This window comes from Nerophis ophidion, linkage group LG05 (assembly GCF_033978795.1).
Source record: "Nerophis ophidion isolate RoL-2023_Sa linkage group LG05, RoL_Noph_v1.0, whole genome shotgun sequence".
Lineage (NCBI taxonomy): Eukaryota > Metazoa > Chordata > Actinopteri > Syngnathiformes > Syngnathidae > Nerophis > Nerophis ophidion.
The window spans coordinates 34,254,426-34,278,644 of NC_084615.1; the positions used below are offsets into that span (position 1 = coordinate 34,254,426).

At 42.8% G+C, this 24,219-nt stretch overlaps 1 protein-coding gene across 1 annotated transcript in view; it reads left to right on the forward strand.

Annotated features, from left to right (window-relative positions):
- Positions 1-1,639: 1,639 nt before the first annotated feature.
- xkr6b (XK, Kell blood group complex subunit-related family, member 6b) overlaps positions 1,640-24,219 on the forward strand; it is a 175,140-nt gene continuing 152,560 nt past the window's right edge. The window contains exon 1 of the mRNA XM_061900638.1: positions 1,640-2,493. Within this exon, the coding sequence (XP_061756622.1) occupies positions 1,931-2,493 (563 nt within the window). The 5' untranslated portion in view covers positions 1,640-1,930. The remainder of the gene's footprint in view (positions 2,494-24,219) is intronic.

Consider the following 24,219-nt stretch of genomic DNA (forward strand, 5'->3'; position numbering starts at 1 on the left):
TGTATTTGTATATTTATTAATATATGCATGTGTTTTAATATAATATTGATATATATCAGGGGTCGGCATCCCGAAATGTGGAAAGAGCCACATTGGACCAAAAATACAAAAAAAAATCTGTCTGGAGCCGCAAAAAATTAAAAGCCATATTACATACAGATAGTGTGTCATGAGATATAAATTGAATTATGAGGACTTAAAGGAAACTAAATTAGCTCAATTATACCTACAAATGAGGCATAATGATGCAATATGTACATACAGCTAGCCTAAATAGCATGTTAGCATCGATTAGCTTGCAGTCATGCAGTGACCAAATATAAGGGAATAAGCGGTAGAAAATGGATGGATGGATGGATAGCACACTCCACACAAGTCAATAACATCAACAAAACTCACCTTTGTGCATACATGCGCAACGTTATAAGTTTGGTGGACAAAATGAGACAGAAAAAGAAGTGGCATAAAAAACGTCCTAGAAAGTTGGAGAAAGTTATGCATGTAAACAAACTAGGGCGAGTTCAAGGACCGCCAAAATTAGTAGGACAAAACGTCGCTCGCCAAATACTCGAATCAGTGAAGCATGTTTAATACAAACAGTGCGCTTTATAGCAATTAGGAAGGTTTGTGTCATGTTTGTCCTCCTATAGCAGGGGTCGGCAACCCAAAATGTTGAAAGAGCCATATTGGACCAAAAATACAAAAACTAATCCGTCTGGAGCCGCAAAAAATTAAAATCCATATTACATACAGATAGTGTGTATTGAAATATAAATTGAATTATGAGGACTTAAAAGAAACTAAATGAGCTCAAATATACCAAGAAATTAGGCATAATGATGCAATATGCACATACAGCTAGCCTAAATAGCATGTTAGCATCGATTAGCTTGCAGACATGCAGTGACCAAATATGTCTGATTAGCACTCCACACAAGTCAATAACATCAACAAAACTCACCTTTGTGCATACATGCGCAACGTTATAAGTTTGGTGGACAAAATGAGACAGAAAAAAAAGTGGCATAAAACACGTCCTAGAGAGTCGGAGAAAGTTATGCATGTAAACAAACTAGGGTGAGTTCAAGGACCGCCATAAGTAGTAGGACAAAACGTCGCTCACCAAATACTCGAATCAGTGGTGTATGTTTAGTATAAACAGTGCGCTTTATAGCATTTAGGGAAGTTTGTGTCATGTTTGTCCTTCTATAGAAACCAAATTAAAACAAAAAATATGTTTTTCCCCCTCATCATTTCCATTTTTCATATATTTTTGAAAAAGCTCCAGAGAGCCATTAGGGCGGCGCTAAAGAGCCGCATGCGGCTCCGGAGCCGCGGGTTGCCGACCCCTGATATATATAAATTGATGTGAGACATTTCTACTTCCATACTAAAGAGGTAGGCTTTTTTCGGAGGTCTCAAGAAGGTAACAAATACAAGAATGTGTGTGCGTGTGTGTTAGTTTGTGCGTGTGCACGCGCGTGTGCGTGTGTGTGTGTGTTCGTAAATGAGCTAGGATGGGAGGGGGCAGAGGTAGGGATGAATTACGTCGGTGAGGGCCAGTGGAGGGACGCGGTGCAGGCTTGCAGCTGCAGGAGGAGGGATACGGGGAGGGTTGAAGCGGCGGGGATGAGATTAACGCGCGTGCTAAAAAACAACAAGAAAAATCCCAAAATAGGTTGTTCGATTACAGCTGGATGGAGTGAAAGTGTTTAAAGTCAGCAGATTAGATGACCGAGGGACCGAGGGACGCCGGGAAGATGCGCTGCGTCCGCGGGGTTTGCGGCTGCTTCTGCGGCGGCGGCGCGCCCTCCGAGCCCGGGGTGAGCAGCGGCGACGCGCAGGCACCGCGCGCGTAGATGGCCAGCGCAGGTGTCCGGGAAGTGTCATCACGAGTGGTCGCCGGGCGGAGGGGGCAACGTCCGCGGGGATGATGGCGGCCAAGTCCGACGGCCGAGGGGTCGTCACCGGCTTCGCCCAGCTGCGCAACCTGGACGAGGTGGTGGGCGCCGGGGAGGAGGGCCGCGACAACGGCAGCTCCTTCCACATCTGCCACTGCTGCAACACCTCGTCGTGCTACTGGGGCTGCCGGAGCGCCTGCCTGCACTACCTGCGCTCCAGGCGGCGGGACGCGGCGCGGCCACCGCAGGAGGAGCAGCGCCTCTGGCTGGATTGCCTGTGGATCGTCCTGGCCCTTCTGGTCTTCTTCTGGGACGTGGGGAGCGACGTGTGGCTCTCCGCGCACTACTACCGCAGCCAAGACTTCCTGTGGTCGGGCATGACCCTGTTCTTTGTGCTGGTGCCCTCGGTCCTGGTGCAGATCCTCAGCTTCAGGTGGTTCGTGCAGGATTACACGGAGGGCGGACTGGGCTCCGTGCAGGGCTTGACGAGTCGCAGAGCCGCGGCCAGTCTTCACCGGGACCGCTGCTGTCGCCTCTCGGTGTGGGTCTGGCAGAGCCTCCTGCACGTCTTTCAGATGGGACAGGTGTGGAGGTAAGGCTTACGTCATCCGTCACCTGGTGTAACCTGCGTGCGTGACTGGGGTGCAAAGCAGCATCACGTGACCGCTACACTATTTCCATTTTAATTGAGCTACAGTACGTGTGCTGCTGCAACATTCTCCAGTCATCTGCTCTACACTCAGCCCCACGCACGCAGACCCCTCCACCACGACCACCGGCGATGCACAGACATGATGTCATTGATTCTTCTGCATTGCTCGGCATCTTTGACCCCCGCCGCCATCCCCCCTCCCAAACAAACCTAGCCACGCAAATCGGGGCAGATGTGCTGCCACTCAGATGCGAAACAGTTGTGATCGTGTGTCTTTTTTTAACGGGAGCATCACTGCAGGTCATAGTGGACTAAGCAGACTTTATGCATCATGCTGTTGTTTACATTCTGTATACTTTGCTTGCTGCTGAATGCAGTGTTTGTGGGTTTACTGATGCAGCTATCCTGTCAACGCACCTCTTGCCGGAAACTATTGACCAGTTTTTAAAAGTGCCATATTATGCAAAAGTGACTAACAATGTTTAAACAGTAGCCTGTAGCCTGACGCTTTTTGTGGCCCTAAATAAATAATGTATTGGGCCCCATTTTGGTCTTTAATATTAATATTGTAACATGCTATGGGGCAGGGTTTCCCGATTTTTTTGACCCGCATTCGGTTAAACATTCTTGGCCGGGGGCCGGGCTGTGTGTATATACATATATGTGTGTGTGTGTGTGTGTGTGTGTGTGTGTATATATATATATATATATATATATATATATATATATATATATATATATATACATATATATATATTTAGGTATGTGTATATATATATATATATATATATATATATATATATATATATATATATATATATATGTGTATATATATGTATGTATATATATGTATGTATACTGTATATATATATATATATATATATATGTATGTATATACATATATATGTACATATATATATATATATATGTATGTATGTATATATATGTATATATATATATATATATGTACATATATGTGGCGCAGTGGGAGAGTGGCCGTGCGTAAACCGAGGGTCCCTGGTTCAATCCCCACCTAGTACCAACCTCGTCACGTCCGTTGTGTCCTGAGCAAGACACTTCACCCTCCATCAGTGTGTGAATGGGTAAATGTGGAAGTAGTGTCAAAAAGCTTTGAGTACCTAGAAGGTAGAAAAGCGCTATACAAGTACACCCCATTTATAATTTTATATATATATATATATATATATATATATATATATATATATATATATATATATATATATATGTATATGTATGTGTTGGAAAAATCACAAGACTACTAAAACTCTACAGAACTGTGTCATGAGGGGTTCCCTCTATCGTCAGGAGATTTTAATGGAAGCATTCACATACCATGGTTTATATAGGGCACAGAGTGGGTCGGTACAGGCAGGCGTAGGGGCGTGGTGATTGGCTCATGTGTTACCTAGGAAGTGTTTCCGTCTGTGACGGCATGCTGATATAATTTCACTGCGCTTATTGAGGGATGACAGGTCTGGGTGATATATAATAAACATTTTGTCTTTTAGCATAGGTTGCATATTTTATTACCACTGTTGCAACCTATGTTTAAAAGAGAAACTGTATATATATATATATATATATATATATATATATATATATATATGTATATATATATTTATATATATATATATATATACATACATACATAGCCCGCTTTTCGCTCGAATGCAGCTGAGATAGGCTCCAGCGGCCTAGGGCACCCGGAAGGGGACACTCGGTAGAAAATGGATGGATATGTAATTATAACAATACAAATGATTTTGATACTTTTCGGTACTTTTTGCAACTTTTCTAAATAAAGGGGACCACAAAAAAATGCATTATTGGCTTTAATTTAACAAAAAATATTAACATTTGATCTTAACATCAAAACATATGTTTCTTATTGCAAGTTTGTCCTTAAATGAACTAGTGAACATACAAGACAACTTGTCTCTTAGTAGTAAGTAAACAAACAAAGGCTCTTAATTAGTCTGCTGACATATGCAGTAACATATTGTGTCATTTTCCATTCTATTATTTTGCCAACATTATGAGAGACAAACTGTAAACATTGATTATTAATATACTTGTTCATTTACTGTTAATATATGCTTCCTTTCTCTTTTAATATGTTCTATCTACACTTCTGTAAAAAATGTAATAATAATGTATACTTCTGTTGCTTGGATACTTTACATTAGTTTTAGCTAATCCCATACATTTGGGTATCGATCCGATACCAAGTAGTTACATGATCCTACATTGGTCATATTCAAAGTCCTCATGTGTCCAGAGACATATTTCCTGAGTTTACAAACATAATATATATATATTTTTAAAAACGAAAGAAAACGTTGTAATGTAAAAAAAATATCAATGTAGTCATAGTAGTATACACTAGATATGCTACTGTACTTGGGGGACCGGTACTTTTCAGATGCGGTATAGTACTGAATATGATTCATTAGTATCACGATACTATACTAATACGGGTATACCATAAAACACTATGGTGGACTAATCAGAATTTATGCATCATGCTGTTGTATACATTCAGTATACTTTGCCGTCTAATTTGTTGTTTGTGCTTGCTGCTGGATGCAGTGTTTAATTAGCATTTGGTGGTTTACTGATGGTGGTTTACTGATGCAGCTATGCTGTCAACGCACTTCTTGCCAGAGACTATAGACCAGTTTTTAAAAGTGCAAATTTATGCAAAAGTGACTTTACAATGTTTTAACAGTAGACTGTAGCCTTATGCTTTTTATGGCCCTAAACAAACAATATGTGATGCTCCATTTCGCTCTTTAATACTACTATTGTAACATGCTATGGGGCATGGGGTCCCCAAACTTTTTGACTGCGGGGCCGCATTGGGTTAAAAAAAAAAATTGACCGGGGGTCTGGCTGTGTGTGTGTGTGTGTGTGTGTGTGTGTGTGTGTGTGTGTGTGTGTATATTTATATACACACACATATATATATATATATATATATATATATATATATATATATATATATATATATATATATATATATATATATATATATATATATATATATATATACACACACACAGTCGTGGTCAAAGGTCTACATGCACTTGTAAAGAACATAATGTAATGGCTGTCTTGAGTTTCCAATAATTTCTACAACTCTTTTTTTTTGTGATAGAGTGATTGGCTCACATATAATCCCTGTTTCCATATGAGTTGGGAAATTGTGTTAAATGTAAATATAAACAGAATACAATGATTTGCAAATCCTTTTCAGCCCATATTCAGTTGAATGCACTACAAAAACAACATATTTGATGTTCAAACTCAAACACTTTATTCCATCCATCCATCCATCATCTTCCGCTTATCCGAGGTCGGGTCGCGGGGGCAACAGCCTAAGCAGGGAAACCCAGACTTCCCTCTCCCCAGCCACTTCGTCTAGCTCTTCCCAGGGGATCCCGAGGCGTTCCCAGGCCAGCCGGGAGACATAGTCTTCCCAACGTGTCCTGGGTCTTCCCCGTGGCCTCCTACCGGTTGGACGTGCCCTAAACACCTCCCTAGGGAGGCGTTCGGGTGGCATCCTGACCAGATGCCCGAACCACCTCATCTGGCTCCTCTCGATGTGAAGGAGCAGCGGCTTTACTTTGAGTCCCTCCCGGATGGCAGAGCTTCTCACCCTATCTCTAAGGGAGAGCCCCGCCACCCGGCGGAGGAAACTCATTTCGGCCGCTTGTACCCGTGATCTTATCCTTTCGGTCATGAACCAAAGCTCATGACCATAGGTGAGGATGGGAACGTAGATCGACCGGTAAATTGAGAGCTTTGCCTTCCGGCTCAGCTCCTTCTTCACCACAACGGATCGGTACAACGTCCGCATTACTGAAGACGCCGCACCGATCCGCCTGTCGATCTCACGATCCACTCTTCCCTCACTCGTGAACAAGACTCCTAGGTATTTAAACTCCTCCACTTGGGGCAGGGTCTCCTCCCCAACCCGGAGATGGCATTCCACCCTTTTCCGGGCGAGAACCATGGACTCGGACTTGGAGGTGCTGATTCTCATTCCGGTCGCTTCACACTCGGCTGCGAACCAATCCAGCGAGAGCTGAAGATCCCGGTCAGATGAAGCCATCAGGACCACATCATCTGCAAAAAACAGAGACCTAATCCTGCGGCTACCAAACCGGAACCCCTCAACGCCTTGACTGCGCCTAGAAATTCTGTCCATAAAAGTTATGAACAGAATCGGTGACAAAGGACAGCCTTGGCGGAGTCCAACCCTCACTGGAAATGTGTTCGACTTACTGCCGGCAATGCGGACCAAGCTCTGGCACTGATCGTACAGGGAACGGACCGCCACAATAAGACAGTCCGATACCCCATACTCTCTGAGCACTCCCCACAGGACTTCCCGAAGGACACGGTCGAATGCCTTCTCCAAGTCCACAAAGCACATGTAGACTGGTTGGGCAAACTCCCATGCACCCTCAAGAACCCTGCCGAGAGTATAGAGCTGGTCCACAGTTCCACGACCAGGACGAAAACCACACTGTTCCTCCTGAATCCGAGGTTCGACTATCCGACGTAGCCTCCTCTCCAGTACACCTGAATAAACCTTACCGGGAAGGCTGAGGAGTGTGATCCCATGATAGTTGGAACACACCCTCCGGTCCCCCTTCTTAAAGAGAGGAACCACCACCCCGGTCTGCCAATCCAGAGGTACCGCCCCCGATGTCCACGCGATGCTGCAAAGTCTTGTCAACCAAGACAGCCCCACAGCATCCAGAGCCTTAAGGAACTCCGGGCGGATCTCGTCCACCCCTGGGGCCTTGCCACCGAGGAGCTTTTTAACTACCTCAGCGACCCCAGCCCCAGAAATAGGAGAGTCCACCACAGATTCCCCAGGCACTGCTTCCTCATAGGAAGACGTGTTGGTGGGATTGAGGAGGTCTTCGAAGTATTCCTTCCACCTATCCACAACATCCGCAGTTGAGGTCAGCAGAACACCATCCACACCATACACGGTGTTGATAGTGCACTGCTTCCCCTTCCTGAGGCGGCGGACGGTGGTCCAGAATCGCTTCGAAGCCGCTCGGAAGTCGTTTTCCATGGCTTCCCCGAACTCCTCCCATGTCCGAGTTTTTGCCTCCGCGACCGCTGAAGCTGCACACCGCTTGGCCTGTCGGTACCTGTCCACTGCCTCCGGAGTACTATGAGCCAAAAGGACCCGATAGGACTCCTTCTTCAGCTTGACGGCATCCCTCACCGCTGGTGTCCACCAAGGGGTTTTAGGATAACCGCCCCGACAGGCACCAACTACCTTGCGGCCACAGCTCCGATCTGCCGCCTCGACAATAGAGGTGCGGAACATGGTCCACTCGGACTCAATGTCCAGCACCTCCCTCGTGACATGTTCAAAGTTCTTCCGGAGGTGGGAATTGAAACTTTGTCTGACAGGAGACTCTGCCAGACGTTCCCAGCAGACCCTCACAATGCGTTTGGGCCTCCCAGGTCTGTCCGGCATCCTCCCCCACCATCGCAGCCAACTCACCACCAGGTGGTGATCGGTAGAAAGCTCCGCCCCTCTCTTCACCCGAGTGTCCAAAACATGAGGCCGCAAATCCGACGACACAACTACAAAGTCGATCATGGAACTGCGGCCTAGGGTGTCCTGGTACCAAGTGCACATATGGACACCCTTATGTTTGAACATGGTGTTTGTTATGGACAAACTGTGACGAGCACAAAAGTCCAATAACAAAACACCACTCGGGTTCAGATCCGGGCGGCCATTCTTCCCAATCACGCCTCTCCAGGTTTCACTGTCGTTGCCAACGTGAGCGTTGAAGTCTCCCAGTAGGACAAGGGAATCACCCGGGGGAGCACTTTCCAGTACTCCCTCGAGTGCTCCCAAAAAGGGTGGGTACTCTGAACTGCCGTTTGGTGCATAAGCACAAACAACAGTCAGGACCCGTCCCCCCACCCGAAGGCAGAGGGAGGCTACCCTTTCGTCCACCGGGTTGAACTCCAACGTACAGGCTTTGAGCCGGGGGGAAACAAGAATATCCACCCCAGCCCGTCGCCTCTCACTGCCGGCAACGCCAGAGTGGAAGAGGGTCCAATCCCTCTCGAGAGAAGTGGTTTCAGAGCCCTTGCTGTGCGTCGAAGTGAGTCCGACTATATCCAGCCGGAATTTCTCGACTTCGCGCACTAGCTCAGGCTCTTTTCCCCCCCAGTGACGTGACGTTCCACGTCCCAAGAGCTAGCTTCTGTAGCCGAGGATCGGACCGCCAAGTGCCCTGCCTTCGGCTGACGCCCAGCTCACATTGCACCCGACCTCCATGGCCCCTGCTATGGGTGGTGAGCCCATTGGAGGGGTGACCCACGTTGCCTCTTCGGGCTGTGCCCGGCCGGGCCCCATGGGAACAGGCCCGGCCACCAGGCGCTCGCCATCGTGCCCCACCTCCGGGCCTGGCTCCAGAGGGGGGCCCCGGCGACCCGCGTCCGGGCGAGGAAAATCTGGGTCCATGATTTTTCTTCTTCATAAAGGTCTTCGAGCTGCTCTTTGTCTGATCCCTCACCTAGAACCTGTTTGCCTTGGGAGACCCTACCAGGGGGCTTTATGCCCCCGGACAACATAGCTCCTAGGCGATTTGTTTTTCAAATAATAATTACCTTAGAATTTCATGGCTGCAACACGTGCCAAAGTAGTTGGGAAAGGGCATGTTCACCACTGTGTAACATCACCTTTTCTTTTAACAACACTCAATAAACGTTTGGGAACTGAGGAAACTATTTGTTGAAGCTTTGAAAGTGGAATTCTCCCCCATTCTTGTTTTATGTAGAGCTTAGGTCGTTCAACAGTCCGTGGTCTCTGCTGTCGTACTTTACGCTTCATAATGCACCACACATTTTCGATGGGAGACAGGTCTGGACTGCAGGCAGGCCAGGAAAGCACCCGCACGCCTTGTTTACGAAGCCACATTGTTGTAATACATAGCTTGGCATTTTCTTGCTGAAATAAGCAGGGGCGTCCATGATAACGTTGCTTGGACGGCAACATATGTTGTTCCAAAACCTGTATGCACTTTTCAGCATTAACGGTGCCTTCACAGATGTGTAAATTACCCATGCCTTGGCCAATAATACAACCCCATACCATCACACATGCTGGATTTTCATCTTTGCGCCTATAACAATCCGGATGGATCTTTTCCTCTTAGATCCGGAGGACACAACGTCCACAGTTTCCCATCCAAAAATGTAATTTGGACTCGTCAGACCACAAAACACTTTTCCGCTTTGCATCAGTCCATCTTAAAAGAGCTTCGGCCCAGCGAAGCTGGCAGCGTTTCTGGGTGTTGTTGGTAAATGGCTTTTGCTTTGCATTGTAGAGCTTTAACTTGCACTTACAGATGTAGCAACAAACTGTGTTCAATGACAGTGGTTTTCTGAAGTGTTCCTGAGCCTGTGTGGTGATATCCTTTAGAGATTGATGTCGGTTTTTGATACAGTGCCTTCTGAGGGATCGAAGGTGACGGTCATTCAATGTTGGTTTCCGGCCATGCCGCTTACGTGGAGTGATTTCTCCGGATTCTCTGACCCTTTTGATGATATTGTGGACCGTAGATGTTGAAATCCCTAAATTTCTTCCAATTGCACTTTGAGAAACGTTGTTCTTAAACTGTTAGACTATTTGCTCACGCAGTTGTGGACAAAGGAGTGTACCTCACCCCGTCCTTTCTTGTGAAAGACTGAGCATTTTTTGGGAAACTGTTTTTATACCCAATCATGGCACCCACCTGTTCCCAATTAGCCTGCACACCTGTGGGATGTTCCAAATAAATGTTTGATGAGCATTTCTCAACTGTATCAGTATTTATTGCCACCTTTCCCAACTTTTTTGTTACGTGTTGCTGGCATCAAACTCTAAAGTTAATGATTATTATCAGTTTGAACATCAAACATGTCGTCCTTTTAGCATATTCAACTGAATATGGGTTGAAAATGATTTGCAAATCATTGTATACCGTTTATAAATTCACATCTAACACAAACGGGGCTTGTACTTATTGGTCACAAAATTTTCATGAAGTTTGGTTCTTTTATGAAATTATTATGGATCTACTGAAAATATGACCAAATCTGCTGGGTCAAAAGTATACAAAACACAATGTTAATATTTGGTTACATGTCCCTTGGCAAGTTTCACTGCAGCAAGGTGCTCTTGGTAGCCATCCAAAGCTTCTGGTTGAATTTTTGGCCACTCCTCTTGACACAATTAGTGCAGTTCAGCTAAATTTGTTGGTTTTCTGAATTTAACTTGTTTCTTCAGCATTGTCCACACATTTAAGTCAGGACTTTGGGAAAGGCATTATAAAACCTTAATTCTAGCCTGATTTAGCCATTCCTTTACCACTTTTGACATGTGTTTGGGGTCATTGTCCTGTTGGAACACCCAACTGCGCCCAAGACCCAACCTCCGCCCTGATGATTTTAGGTTGTCCTGAAGAATTTGGAGGTAATCCTCCTTTTTCATTGTCCCATTTACTTTCCGTAAAGCAGCAGTTCCACTGGGAGCAAAACAGGCCCAGAGCATAATACTACCACCACCATGCTTGACGGTATGCTTGGTGTTCCTGGGATTAAAGGCCTCACCTTTTCTCCTCCAAACATATTGCTGGATATTTTGGCCAAACAGCTCAATTTTTGTTTCCTCTGACCACAGAACTTTACCCTAGAAGGTCTTATCTTTGTCCATGCGATGTCAGTTTGGGGACCCCTGCTATGGGGACTATCACGCTAACTGCAGCATAGCCACGTGAGTATTGTAACAGTCGTCCCTCTCCAGGCTTGGAAAGATGACTATGTGGGTGTTATTATTTCATGTCAAAAGGACACTAATAAAAGTTAAAAACTGTATTTGAAAAGTTGTAAACAGGTTTTTTGATGCTCTAGCTATAAAAAAATATTGTGTTTAAAATCAATAATTCTTACTTTCCAGAAATGTGTACACCACGACCAGGCCTGGTACCAATTAATAGCCATAAACAAGGGTTTACGGTATTGCTCTCGGCGACCAGAAGTAGATTTGGCAATGGGAGCCTGAGTGTGTGCAGAAAAAACAAAATGAGCAAAAAATATATATTAAGAAATAATGCATTATTAAAATTTGACAAACTATGTAAAGATTTGAATATACTACAAATAATCACGTATGACCAATAAACATAAAAACTGTTCAATCTAATATTTTCAAAAGCTTTAATAATTGTAAAGGACAATGTTTTATCAACTGATTGCCCGGACGGGCTGCAACATCGCGGAGCTCTTGCTAAAGATGGAATATTTGGCAGAAATACCGGACAATTCTGCAAACTTCATGGCTGGCTCACATCGTGGTCACTCAGTGATCACGTACGACCGCCAGACACTTCTGGATGTGGACATATCAGGCCATTTTGGACTGATAGACGCGTGCTTGCTAGACGTGCTAACTAGCATGGGAATAATTCGGCGGCTACATCCAGCAGCCTGTGAAGCAGGGGAGTATAGTAGCAGCGGGGGCCGTCTACGGAGCAGACGCCAGCGGTGTGATCGGAAACGCGGATGTCGAGTGGGGCTAAAAACAAGTCAGAAGGCTAATCCCCACAGAACACAACTTCCCTCCATCCTGAAGCCGGATTTAAATGGAAGATGCGAGACTACTGGTCTGGGTAAGGAGTCAGTTAAATTAGAACAAGTTTTTTCTGCTTTGATTGTTTCAGAGTTGGACATGCGTTCTACTGAGGTGGCAAACTATGATGCGTGCAGTTTATCAAAGCAACAAACAAACAATCGGAAAATCCCCGTTACTGAGGTGGCTAACCATGATGCATGCAGTTTATCAAAGCAACAATCAAACAATCGGAAAATTCCCGTCGTATCAATTCCTAGATATGGTCGTAATTATACTAAATGCACTGGGCATAATAAACACAATATTATTAATATTGCTACTACGGATAATTTGATCAAAAATTCCCTAAAACAGCCCACTACCTATAATATAGGTTTTTTAAACATAAGATCATTGTCTCCCAAAACGTTGTTAATTAATGATATTATCAGAGACAACAATCTTAACGTCATCGATCTCAGCGAAACCTGGCTTAAACCAAACGACTTTTTTGCGCTAAATGAGGCATGTCCTCCTAACTTTACACATGCGCATATTGCCCGTCCGCTTAAAAGGGGTGGGGGGGTCGCACTAATATACAACGAAAACTTTAACCTTAGTCCTAACATAAATAATAAATATAAATCGTTTGAGGTGCTTACTATGAGGTCTGTCACACCGCTGCCTCTACACCTGGCTGTTATCTACCTCCCCCCAGGGCCCTGTTCGGACTTTATCAATGAATTCTCAGAGTTCGTTGCTGATCTAGTGACACACGCCGATAATATAATCATAATGGGGGACTTTAATATCCATATGAATACCCCATCGGACCCACCGTGCGTGGCGCTCCAGACTATAATTGATAGCTGTGGTCTCACACAAATAATAAATGAACCCACGCATCGCAACGGTAATACGATAGACCTAGTGCTTGTCAGGGGTATCACCGTTTCCAAAGTTACGATACTCCCGTATACTAAAGTATTGTCCGATCATTACCTTATAAAATTCGAGGTTCAGACGCATGTTCGTCAAACTAATAATAATAATAACTGCTATAGCAGCCGCAACATTAATACGGCCACAACGACAACTCTTGCTGACCTACTGCCCTCGGTAATGGCACCATTCCCTAAATATGTGGGCTCTATTGATAACCTCACTAACAACTTTAACGACACCCTGCGCGAAACCATTGATAACATAGCACCGCTAAAGTTAAAAAAGACTCCAAAAAAGCGCACCCTGTGGTTTACAGAAGAAACTGCAGCTCAGAAATGATTATGTAGAAAGCTGGAACGCAAATTGCGCACGACTAAACTTGAGGTGCACCATCAAGCATGGAGTGGTGGTTTAATAACTTATAAACGCATGCTTACCTTAGCTAAAGCTAAATATTACTCAAATCTCATCCACCGTAATAAAAACGATCCTAAATTTTTGTTTAGTACGGTAGCATCACTAACCCAACAAGGGACTCCTTCCAGTAGCTCCACCCACTCAGCTGATGACTTTATGCAATTCTTTAGTAAGAAAATTGAAGTCATTAGAAAGGAGATTAAAGACAATGCGTCCCAGCTACAACGGGGTTCTATTAACACTGATACGATGGTATATACGGCGGATACTGCCCTCCAAAATAGTTTCTCTCGTTTTGAGGAAATAACATTAGAGGAATTGTTACAACGTGTAAATGGAATAAAACAAACAACATGTTTACTTGACCCTCTTCCTGGGAAACTGATCAAGTAGCTCTTTGTATTATTAGGTCCATCAGTGCTAAATATTATAAACTTATCACTTTCCTCGGGAACTGTTCCCCTAGCATTCAAAAAAGCGGTTATTCATCCTCTTCTTAAAAGACCTAACCTCGATCCTGACCTCATGGTAAACTACCGACAGGTGTCTCACCTTCCCTTTATTTCAAAAATCCTTGAAAAAATTGTTGCGGAGCAGTTAAATGAACACTTAGCGTCTAACAATCTATGTGAAGCCTTTCAATCCGGTTTCAGGGCAAATCACTCCACGGAGACAGCCCTCGCAAAAATGACTAATGATCTATTGCTAACGATGGATTCTGATGCGTCATCTATGTTGCTGCTCCTCGATCTTAGCGCTGCTTTCGATACTGTCGATCATAATATTTTATTAGAACGTATCAAAACACGAATTGGTATGTCAGACTTAGCCCTGTCTTGGTTTAACTCTTATCTTACTGATAGGATGCAGTGTGTCTCCCATAACAATGTGACCTCGGACTACGCAAAGGAAACGTGTGGAGTTCCCCAGGGTTCGGTCCTTGGCCCTGCACTCTTCAGTATCTACATGCTGCCGCTAGGTGACATCATTCGCAAATACGGTGTTAGCTTTCACTGTTATGCTGATGACATGCCCCTAAAGCTGACCAACACGCCGGATTGTAGTCAGCGGGAGGCGTGTCTTAATGAAATTAAACAATGGATGTCCGCTAACTTTTTGCAACTCAACGCCAAAATAACGGAAATGCTGATTATCGGTCCTGCTAGACACCGACCTCTATTTAATAATACAACTGTAACATTTGACAACCAAACAATTAAACAAGGCGACACGGTAAAGAATCTGGGTATTATCTTCGACCCAACTCTCTCCTTTGAGTCACACATTAAAAGCGTTACTAAAACGGCCTTCTTTCATCTCCGTAATATCGCTAAAATTCGCTCCATTCTGTCCACTAAAGACGCTGAGATCATTATCCATGCGTTTGTTACGTCTCGCCTCGACTACTGTAACGTATTATTTTCGGGTCTCCCCATGTCTAGCATTAAAAGATTACAGTTGGTACAAAATGCGGCTGCTAGACTTTTGACAAGAACAAGAAAGTTTGATCACATTACGCCTGTACTGGCTCACCTGCACTGGCTTCCTGTGCACTTAAGATATGACTTTAAGGTTTTACTACTTACGTATAAAATACTACACGGTCTAGCTCCATCCTATCTTGCCGATTGTATTGTACCATATGTCCCGGCAAGAAATCTGCGTTCAAAGGACTCCGGCTTATTAGTCATTCCCAAAGCCCAAAAAAAGTCTGTGGGCTAAAGAGCTTTTTCATTTCGGGCTCCAGTACTCTGGAATGCCCTCCCGGTAACAGTTCGAGATGCCACCTCAGTAGAAGCATTTAAGTCTCACCTTAAAACTCATTTGTATACTCTAGCCTTTAAATAGACTCCCTTTTTAGACCAGTTGATCTGCCGTTTCTTTAGTTTTTCTTCTATGTCCCACTCTCCCTTGTGGAGGGGGTCCGGTCCGATCCGGTGGCCATGTACTACTTGCCTGTGTATCGGCTGGGGACATCTCTGCTTTGCTGATCCGCCTCCGCTTGGGATGGTTTCCTGCTGGCTCCGCTGTGAACGGGACTCTCGCTGCTGTGTTGGATCCGCTTTGGACTGGACTCTCGCGACTGTGTTGGATCCATTATGGATTGAACTTTCACAGTATCATGTTAGACCCGCTCGACATCCATTGCTTTCCTCCTCTCCAAGGTTCTTATAGTCATCATTGTCACCGACGTCCCACTGGGTCATTATTGTCACCGATGTCCCACTGGGTGTGAGTTTTCCTTGCCCTTATGTGGGCCTACCGAGGATGTCGTAGTGGTTTGTGCAGCCCTTTGAGACACTAGTGATTTAGGGCTATATAAGTAAATATTGATTGATTGATTGAAGAATGTAAATTTGTTTTAACTATCGTACGAACCAAAAATACGACTTATTTTATCTTTGTGAAAACATTGGACACAGTGTGTTGTCAAGCTTATGAGATGTGATGCACGTGTAAGCCACGGTGACACTATTGTTCTTTTTTTTTTATTTTTATAAATGTCTAATGATAATGTCAATGAGGGATTTTTAATCACTGCTATGCTGAAGTTATAACTAATATTGATACTGTTGTTGATAATATTCGTCTTTGTTTCACTACTTTTGGATTGTTCTGTGTCGTGTTTGTGTCTCCTTTCAATTTCTCTGTTTATTGCAGTTCTGAGTGTTGCTGGGTCAATTTTGGTTTTGGAATTGGATTGCATTGTTATGGTATGGCTGTGTATTGTTTTGTTGGATTGATAAAAAAAATAAATAAAAATAATACTAATAATTTAAAAAATCAATAAAAGAAAAAAAGAGAATCGATTCTGAATCGCACAACGTGAGAATTGCGATTCTTATTTGAAACAATTTTTTCCCACACCCCAAATATATATTAGAGGTGTGGGAAAAGATTGATTCGAATTTTGCGTGGCGCAGTTGGGAGAGTGGCCGTGCGCAACCCGAGGGTCCCTGGTTCCATCCCCACCTAGTACCAACCTCGTCATGTCCGTTGTGTCCTGAGCAAGACACTTCACCCTTGCTCCTGATGGGTGCTGGTTAGCGCCTTGCATGGCAGCTCTGTCCATCAGGGTGTGAATGTGTGTGTGAATGGGTGAATGTGGAAGTAGTGTCAAAGCGCTTTGAGTACCTTCAAGGTAGAAAAGCGCTATACAAGTACAACCCATTCACCATTTTACCATTTATATATGAATGTATATATATGTATATATATGTATGCATATATATGTATGTACATATATGTACATATATGTATATATATATATATATATATATATATATATATATATATATATGTGTGTGTGAATATACTGTATATATATATTTATGTATTTTTTACTTAGTTTTTTTTTTTACACAAATACTTTTTGTCAGAATGTTGCACAGGAACTATTTTGAAACGTTTTACTTCAAAACATGTCATTTAATTGCTCAAAATGGTAACAGTTGTATCTACTATAAAGTCAGGATGTATTTTGAACTAAAATTGACTGTATATAAACGAATATATGCCGCATTTCAGGAAACCACACCTACTTAAGGTAAAGCAACATGTACGGTCAATATAAATAGCGTGATTAGCCTGCGTGCATGAACAATGTGTTAATTGTTTGTGATTATTCACATGAGTATGGATGTTAATATGAGTAGAATACACTTTAGGACAATATACAAATGTACCTGGTTTGTGTACACCTGAACTTCATTTCAAATCCAAAGCAGAGCAATTAATCTGAAAAGTGACTCTCAAAGCTGCTACGATTCCTTATTATTCATATTACAGTCTTGGGCAATTTGTAAATAAAATGTCTTGCAAACAAACTGCTTGCAACTACAAATCCATTCATCCCATTTTCTACAGCTTGTCCCTAAAAAAATCAAAGGGTTGCTATGAAACAAACTATAATCTATGCCAAAGGCTCTCTACCTGGGAAAAAAAAAAAGTTAAATTGGTTAATTTGCTCCATCCGAGCACGTCCAATGGACAATAAATTTTAAAAATATGCCGCCGTTGTCGAAGCCAAACGTGTCTACGGAGTCAGTTTTTTTTACCGGTGAAGAATTTCAGAATAAATAAGAAGCGTTGTCCTATGTTCGAATTCTGCACAATCTAAGGCTTTCATACCTCATGTGTCTGTGATGGAGTGAGAAGACCCAGCCTCATTTCATGAGCTGGTTTTAAGAAAACAGGTCCATTATTACTTTTAAATATTTTGATCACTGCGCTACTGCTCCGAAAACATTTTTGTGCTTACCCAAAACTAAAAATAAATAGATAACATGCTTTTTTTTTAAAATGTTGTACGTTGTTTGTAGCTCGCAGATAGCATGGCTAACGCTAACAGCCTACTAAATTCTGTGCGTGAAACAGAATAAAACATGCTGTAATTTACCTTACTAGTGTGAAAATGTGAAAACACCAACATGTGGCAGATGATGGCGTTAAAAGTCATGTTTGATCGTCTCACGGCTGCTATCCAGGCTATTCGCCGTCTTTTTATTAGCTTACTCACCCAAGTTCCTTGGCTTTGCTTTCACGCTGGAATCATAGCAATAAACCAAAACAATTTTTTTTCTCTGAAGTGATCGTTGCAATTGTGGCAGTTTTTGGATTGATTGATTGATTGATTGATTGATACTTTTATTTGTAGATTGCACAGTACAGTACATATTCCATACAATCGTCCACTAAATGGTAGCACCCGAATAAGTTTTTCAACTTGTTTAAGTCGGGGTCCACGTTAAGCAATTAATGGTACATGATGTATTGTCCAAGAAAAGAACTAAACTTTTAGCACAGTCTTGCATTTAGCCGTAGAAATAAGCCATTCACAGGCCAGCAAGATCCACAATGCATTTGCGTTTACTATGTCACATAGAGCAGTGGTCCCCGACTACCGGTCCGGATACCGGTCCGTGACGCATTTGCCATCAAGCCGGAGAGAAAAATTAAATAATTTGTGAACGACTGCATTTTCTCTGACTTAACTTTCGCCTGTCCCACCAGACACACCAATAACCAATAAACATCAGTGGCTTTGTGGTTACAGTGTCTGCCCTGAGACTGGAAGGCTGGAGTCCAAACCGCGACCGAGTCATACCAAAGACTATAGAAAAATGGGACCCATTACCTCCCTGCTTGGGACTCTGCATCAAGGGTTGGAATTAGGGGTTAAATCACCAAAATGATTCCCGAGGGCAGTCACCACTGCCGCTCACTGCTCCCCTCACCTCCCATGGGGTGAACATGGGAATGGGTCAAATGCAGAGGATAATTTCACCACACCGAGTGTGTGTGTGACTATCGTTGGGACTTTAACTTAACTTAACTTAACTTTAATAAGCTTGTTTATAGATGTATAATAAAATTCCTCATAGGAAGTTGCCATTTGTTATAACTTTGTGACATGATACAATGCACATTAATGAACATATAAAACATAAAAGTGACAGATTGTAGTCAAAGGCTGAAATAAATGAAAAATGGGTTGTACTTGTATAACGCTTTTCTACCTTCAAGGTACTCAAAGCGCTTTGACACTACTTCTACATTCACCCATTCACACACACATTCACACACTGATGTAAGGAGCTGCCGTGCAAGGCGCTAACCAGCACCCATCAGGAGCAAGGGTGAAGTGTCTTGCTCAGGACACAACGGACGTGACGAGGTTGGTACTAGGTGGGGATTGAACCAGGGACCCTCGGTTTGCGCACGGCCACTCTTCCACTGCGCCACGCCGTCCCTGGAACCCATCTGCAGATCTCATTGCGAAGAAACAAGCCAGGGCTCCCACTAATTCAGCGTTATCGTGAGTTGTATTTTTCATGCACTTATTTTTGCTGTATTTAGTGGAGAGCAGGTCCCTGAAAATAATGCCTACATTAAACCGGACCGTGGTGTAAAAAAGTTTGGGGACCTTTTTTGCGAGTATAAAGTAGTGTATAAATATATACTAAATATAGGAGAAGAGGCACTCGAAGGCTCGTAATTGAAGGAAAAACAGGCTTTACTACATGTCTTAAAATAAAGCCTGGCACTTTGCCAACAATATGTCAGTCAGCTACAGACATGGGAGCAGTAAAATTAATTGTTTTGTTTTTTTTTCCGTGAATTTGCTGGTGGTATACTGTAATTTCCGTGGAATGTTAGCACCGTTAGCAATTGTGTTGCTAACGTTTGTGTCCTTTTGGCCCACTCTTTAACAGTTGGTGTGTGCTATACAGCATATGGCATCTATTACGTTGGAGTCGTGACAAGTGCAGAGTTAGGGTGTGCATGTAGCTGGACAAACAAAGCTCATTAGCATTGAAGCTATGGGCACTCAAAACGGCGTGTTCCCAGTAGGGCTTACTAACAGCACTTTTAAACTGCCTCATATCCTGCATTACACACGATTGTTGGATCTCCGAGACTTATTTAAGATTAAAATAAAAAATAATATAACTTTCTCTGAAACCTTATACAGTGTGTGAAGTTTTGCAAGAAGATTCCATAGTTTAGTGGACGTTGGTGCATCTTGACGTTTCATCATTGCACACCAACAGGAGCCACAAGTAAAGGTGCTCATATTGATTAGCTGCAACTCTTTTGTATCAACTTGTTACTTCACTAGTCTTCTAACCCTTAAAGATTTAGTGGAAACATACACAAGAAAGTGCCTTTAAACAAGCCAAACCTCTGCCAAGGTTTACATAGGCAGAGCAGAAGGAAAAAAATGTCACAAGAAACGTCATGCAGTTGTGTGTGCGTGTGTGTGTGTGTGTGTGTGTGTGTGTGTGTGTGTGTGTGTGTGTGTGTGTGTGTGTGTGTGTGTGTGTTTCTACCCGTCTTGAGACATCAACAAGGAAATGTACCTTCCATATGAGAACCGGTGAACAAGTTAGGACCGAAATCATGGTCCTAATACAGAAAACCATTGCATCTAATAGAGAATGTCTCATTTGCACCCCTGGTGGTAAAATCTATCAAAATTTGGGTGATTCCAAAAAGGAGGGATTTTTTAAATTGACTGTGTGTCGGTTTTAAAAAGCCTCCCCCTCTGGTCAACATATGAAATAACAAGTGTGTGTAAAAATTTGAAGTGCTCCCCCTCGAGCCAACATATGTAATAACAAGTGTGTGTAAGAAATTGAAATGCGCCTCCTTTGGCCAAAATTAATAAAAAATTAAAAATAAGTACGTATAAAGAGACGTACTGTAATAACAAAGTAAATATTAAAAATTAAAAACCAATTATTAAAAAGATATCTATATATTATATTTGCATAATATGTATATATTAGTAATGTTGTAAATACGAATCTTTCTATATCTAGAAAGGGTGGTCCGAAAGAGGTAGGCATTTTTCGGAGGTCTCAAAAACGTCACAAATACAAGATTGTAGGTGTGTGTGCGTGTGTGCGTGTAGGTCGTGACCGGACAGCGTCTCGAGGTTGAATATGATCATTGTCAGACCCGCTGGCCGAACCCTTGGCCATGATCTGCCTGAAAACCCAAGTTTGGGGGTCAAAAGCTGCTGGTGTCTGCTTAGTGAGAGTTGACTCAAAGGTTAGCAAGCTAATATGGAGATGAAGAGGCTGAGAGACCACCCTGACCCTGTAGCTAACAAAATATGATAGTACAAAAGGGATTATACACGGCATAGCAATAGGAACACCTGGACTATACTGTATATCCAACGCAAGAGCCGTTCAGTGAGCTGTTAAAATAATATCTAAAAGTCATTAGCTGTAATTTAATGTTGAAATTTGAATTAAATATGCTTTAAACAGTGGTGTGCCTTCAGAGCCAGCAAGGCCTTCTCTGCTGGCTTAACATAACCAGAAATCATGATCATAATTAGTCATTTTTAATTTACTTTCCCTAAAAATCCAAAAGTATTCATATTATTAGTTATATTATATAGTTATATTTTGCTTCTTGCAGCGCTGTTGTTTTTAGGTTATAGAGTTTTTATCCAATCAGAATTCAGCTAGCTTATGTTGCCATGCTGTACCAAATCTGCCTGAGGTCTTCAGATTCTGCAATGTGAGCGTCTGTGCACTGTAAGTGAACGGACAAAAACCTTTGACAGACAGTTGCGATAGCCAATCAGATCATGAGTTGTTGTCAGTAAGGCCTTCTTGCTGGCCTAAGGCAGATATATAGTGATATTATGAGCTAGGTCAGTGTTTTTCAACCACTGTGCCTCGGCACACTAGTGCGCCGTGAGATGCAGTCTGGTGTGCCGTGGGAGATTATCTAATTTCACCTATTTGGGTTAAAAATAGCCCTCCGATGAGGTAGCGACTTGTCCAGGGTGTACCCCGCCTTCCGCCCGATTGTAGCAGAGATAGGCGCCAGCGCCCCCTGCGACCCCCCAAAAAAAGGGAATAAGCGGTAGAAAATGGATTGATGGATGGGTTAAAAATACTGTTTGCAAACCAGTAAATATAGTCTGCAAATGATGTGTTGTTGTTTAGTGTCAGTACTGTCCAAAGCTCAGGAGAGTAACCGTGTAATACTCTTTAATATCAGTAGGTGGCAGCCAGTAGCTAATTGCTTTGTCGATGTGGGAAACAGCGGAAACAGTATGCAGGTAAAGAGGTATCTAATGATTAAACCAAAAATAAACAAAAGGTGAGTGCCCCTAAGAAAAGGCATGGAAGCTTAGGGAAGGCTATGCAGAACGAGACTAAAACTGAACCAGCTACAAAGTCAACAAAAACAGAATGCTGGACAACAGAAAAGACTTACTGTGGCGCAAAGACGGCGTCCAGAATGTACATCCGAACATGAAACGACAATCAACAATGTCCCCACAAAAAAAGACAAAAGCAACTGAAATATTCTTGATGGCTAAAACAAAGTAGACGCGGGAAATATCACTCAAAGGAAGACATGAAAGTGCTACAGGAAAATACCAAAAAAGGGGAAAAAGCCACCGAAAGAGGAGCGCAAGACAAAAAAATTAAACACTACACATAGGAAAACAGCAAAAAAGTCAGGGTGTGATGTGACAGGTGGCAACAGTACACCTACTTTGAGACAAGAGCTATATTGATGCATGCTTAGTTATGCTTTAAAGTCATATCCAACAATTGTGACGACTTTTTGCTGTCAACCGAGTTTCGTTTTTTTAATGATTTCTGCTGGTGGTGTGCCTCCATATTTTTTCAACGCAAAAAATGTGTCTTGGCTCAAAAAAGGTTGAAAAACACTGAGCTAGGTAACATAAGAACTCCATTACCCAGAATGCCACAGTAGTGAAAAGCATGTGCAGTAGCCCTGTTTAGGTTGTTGAATGTAGACATGCCGGTAGCTGGATGTTACTGATGAGCACGCTGTGGAGTAAACTTTAAGAAGTCAGCCAACACGCCTTGTCTGCATTTTTTATGATTAGACAAGACAACACATATATTTGCAAGACCATTTTCAAGAACGATATTTAAAATAGAAACTACATCTTGTGAGACGATGTCGGCCAACCCCGGAAGGTAGCTCAGCGGTCCCGGCGATGAAATGTGAGTTCAAATATTTTCGTTCTTTCTTTTTTCACATTTGATATGTTTTATGCAATTTTAATTTTGACAGTACCAAATAAGATATGTTTAAATTGCTGATGTGGGTTTATTGATTTTTAAATGCGCCAGAAAATAACCCCTACTCAATGGCCTAATGGTTAGAGTGTCCGCCCTGATATCTGTAGGTTGTGAGTTCAAACCCCGGCCGAGTTATACCAAAGACTATAAAAATGGGACCCATTACCTCCCTGCTCAGCACTCAGCATCAAGGGGTTAGAATTGGGGGTTAAATCACCAAAAATGATTCCTGAACGCCGCTGGTGTTCACTGCTGCCCTCACCTCCCAGGGAGTGATCAAGGGTGATGGGTCAAATGGTTTCAAAATGTAAAATGTATGACTTTTTAAAACGCCGCTGTGTACACGGACGTTGAGAAAAGTACAGAGTGCCAATAAACCTTGTGAATGCAAGTCATACTTGGTCAACAGCCATACAGGTCACACCGAGGGTGGCCGTATAAACAACTTTAACACTGTTACAAATATGCGCCACACTTGTGATCCCACACCAAACAAGAATGACAAACACATTTTGGGAGAACATCCGCACCGTAACACAAAATAAACACAACAGAACAAATACCCAGAACCCCCTGCAGCACTAACTCTTCCAGACGCTACAATATACACCCCCCCTACTACTCCCCACCCCCCACCTCAACCTCAACCTCCTCATGCTCTCTCAGGGGGAGCATGTACCAAATTCCAAGCTGCTGTTTTGAGGCATGTTAAAAAAAAAATGCACTTTTGACTTCAATAATAAATATGGCAGTCCCATGTTGGCATATTTTCCATAACTTGAGTTGATTTATTTTGGGAAACCTTGTTACATTGTTTAATGCATCCAGCAGGGCATCACAACAAAATTAGGCATAATAATGTGTTAATTCCACGACTGTATATATTGGTATAGGTTGATATTGGAATCGGTAATTAATAATTGGACAATATCGGATATCGGGAAAAAGCCGTTCTCGGACATCTCTAATATAAACCTATAATAGCATTGTTTCCCTAATTTGCATAGACAACTCTCTGATTTTTATGTATTTTACTAACGGATTGATGGATCA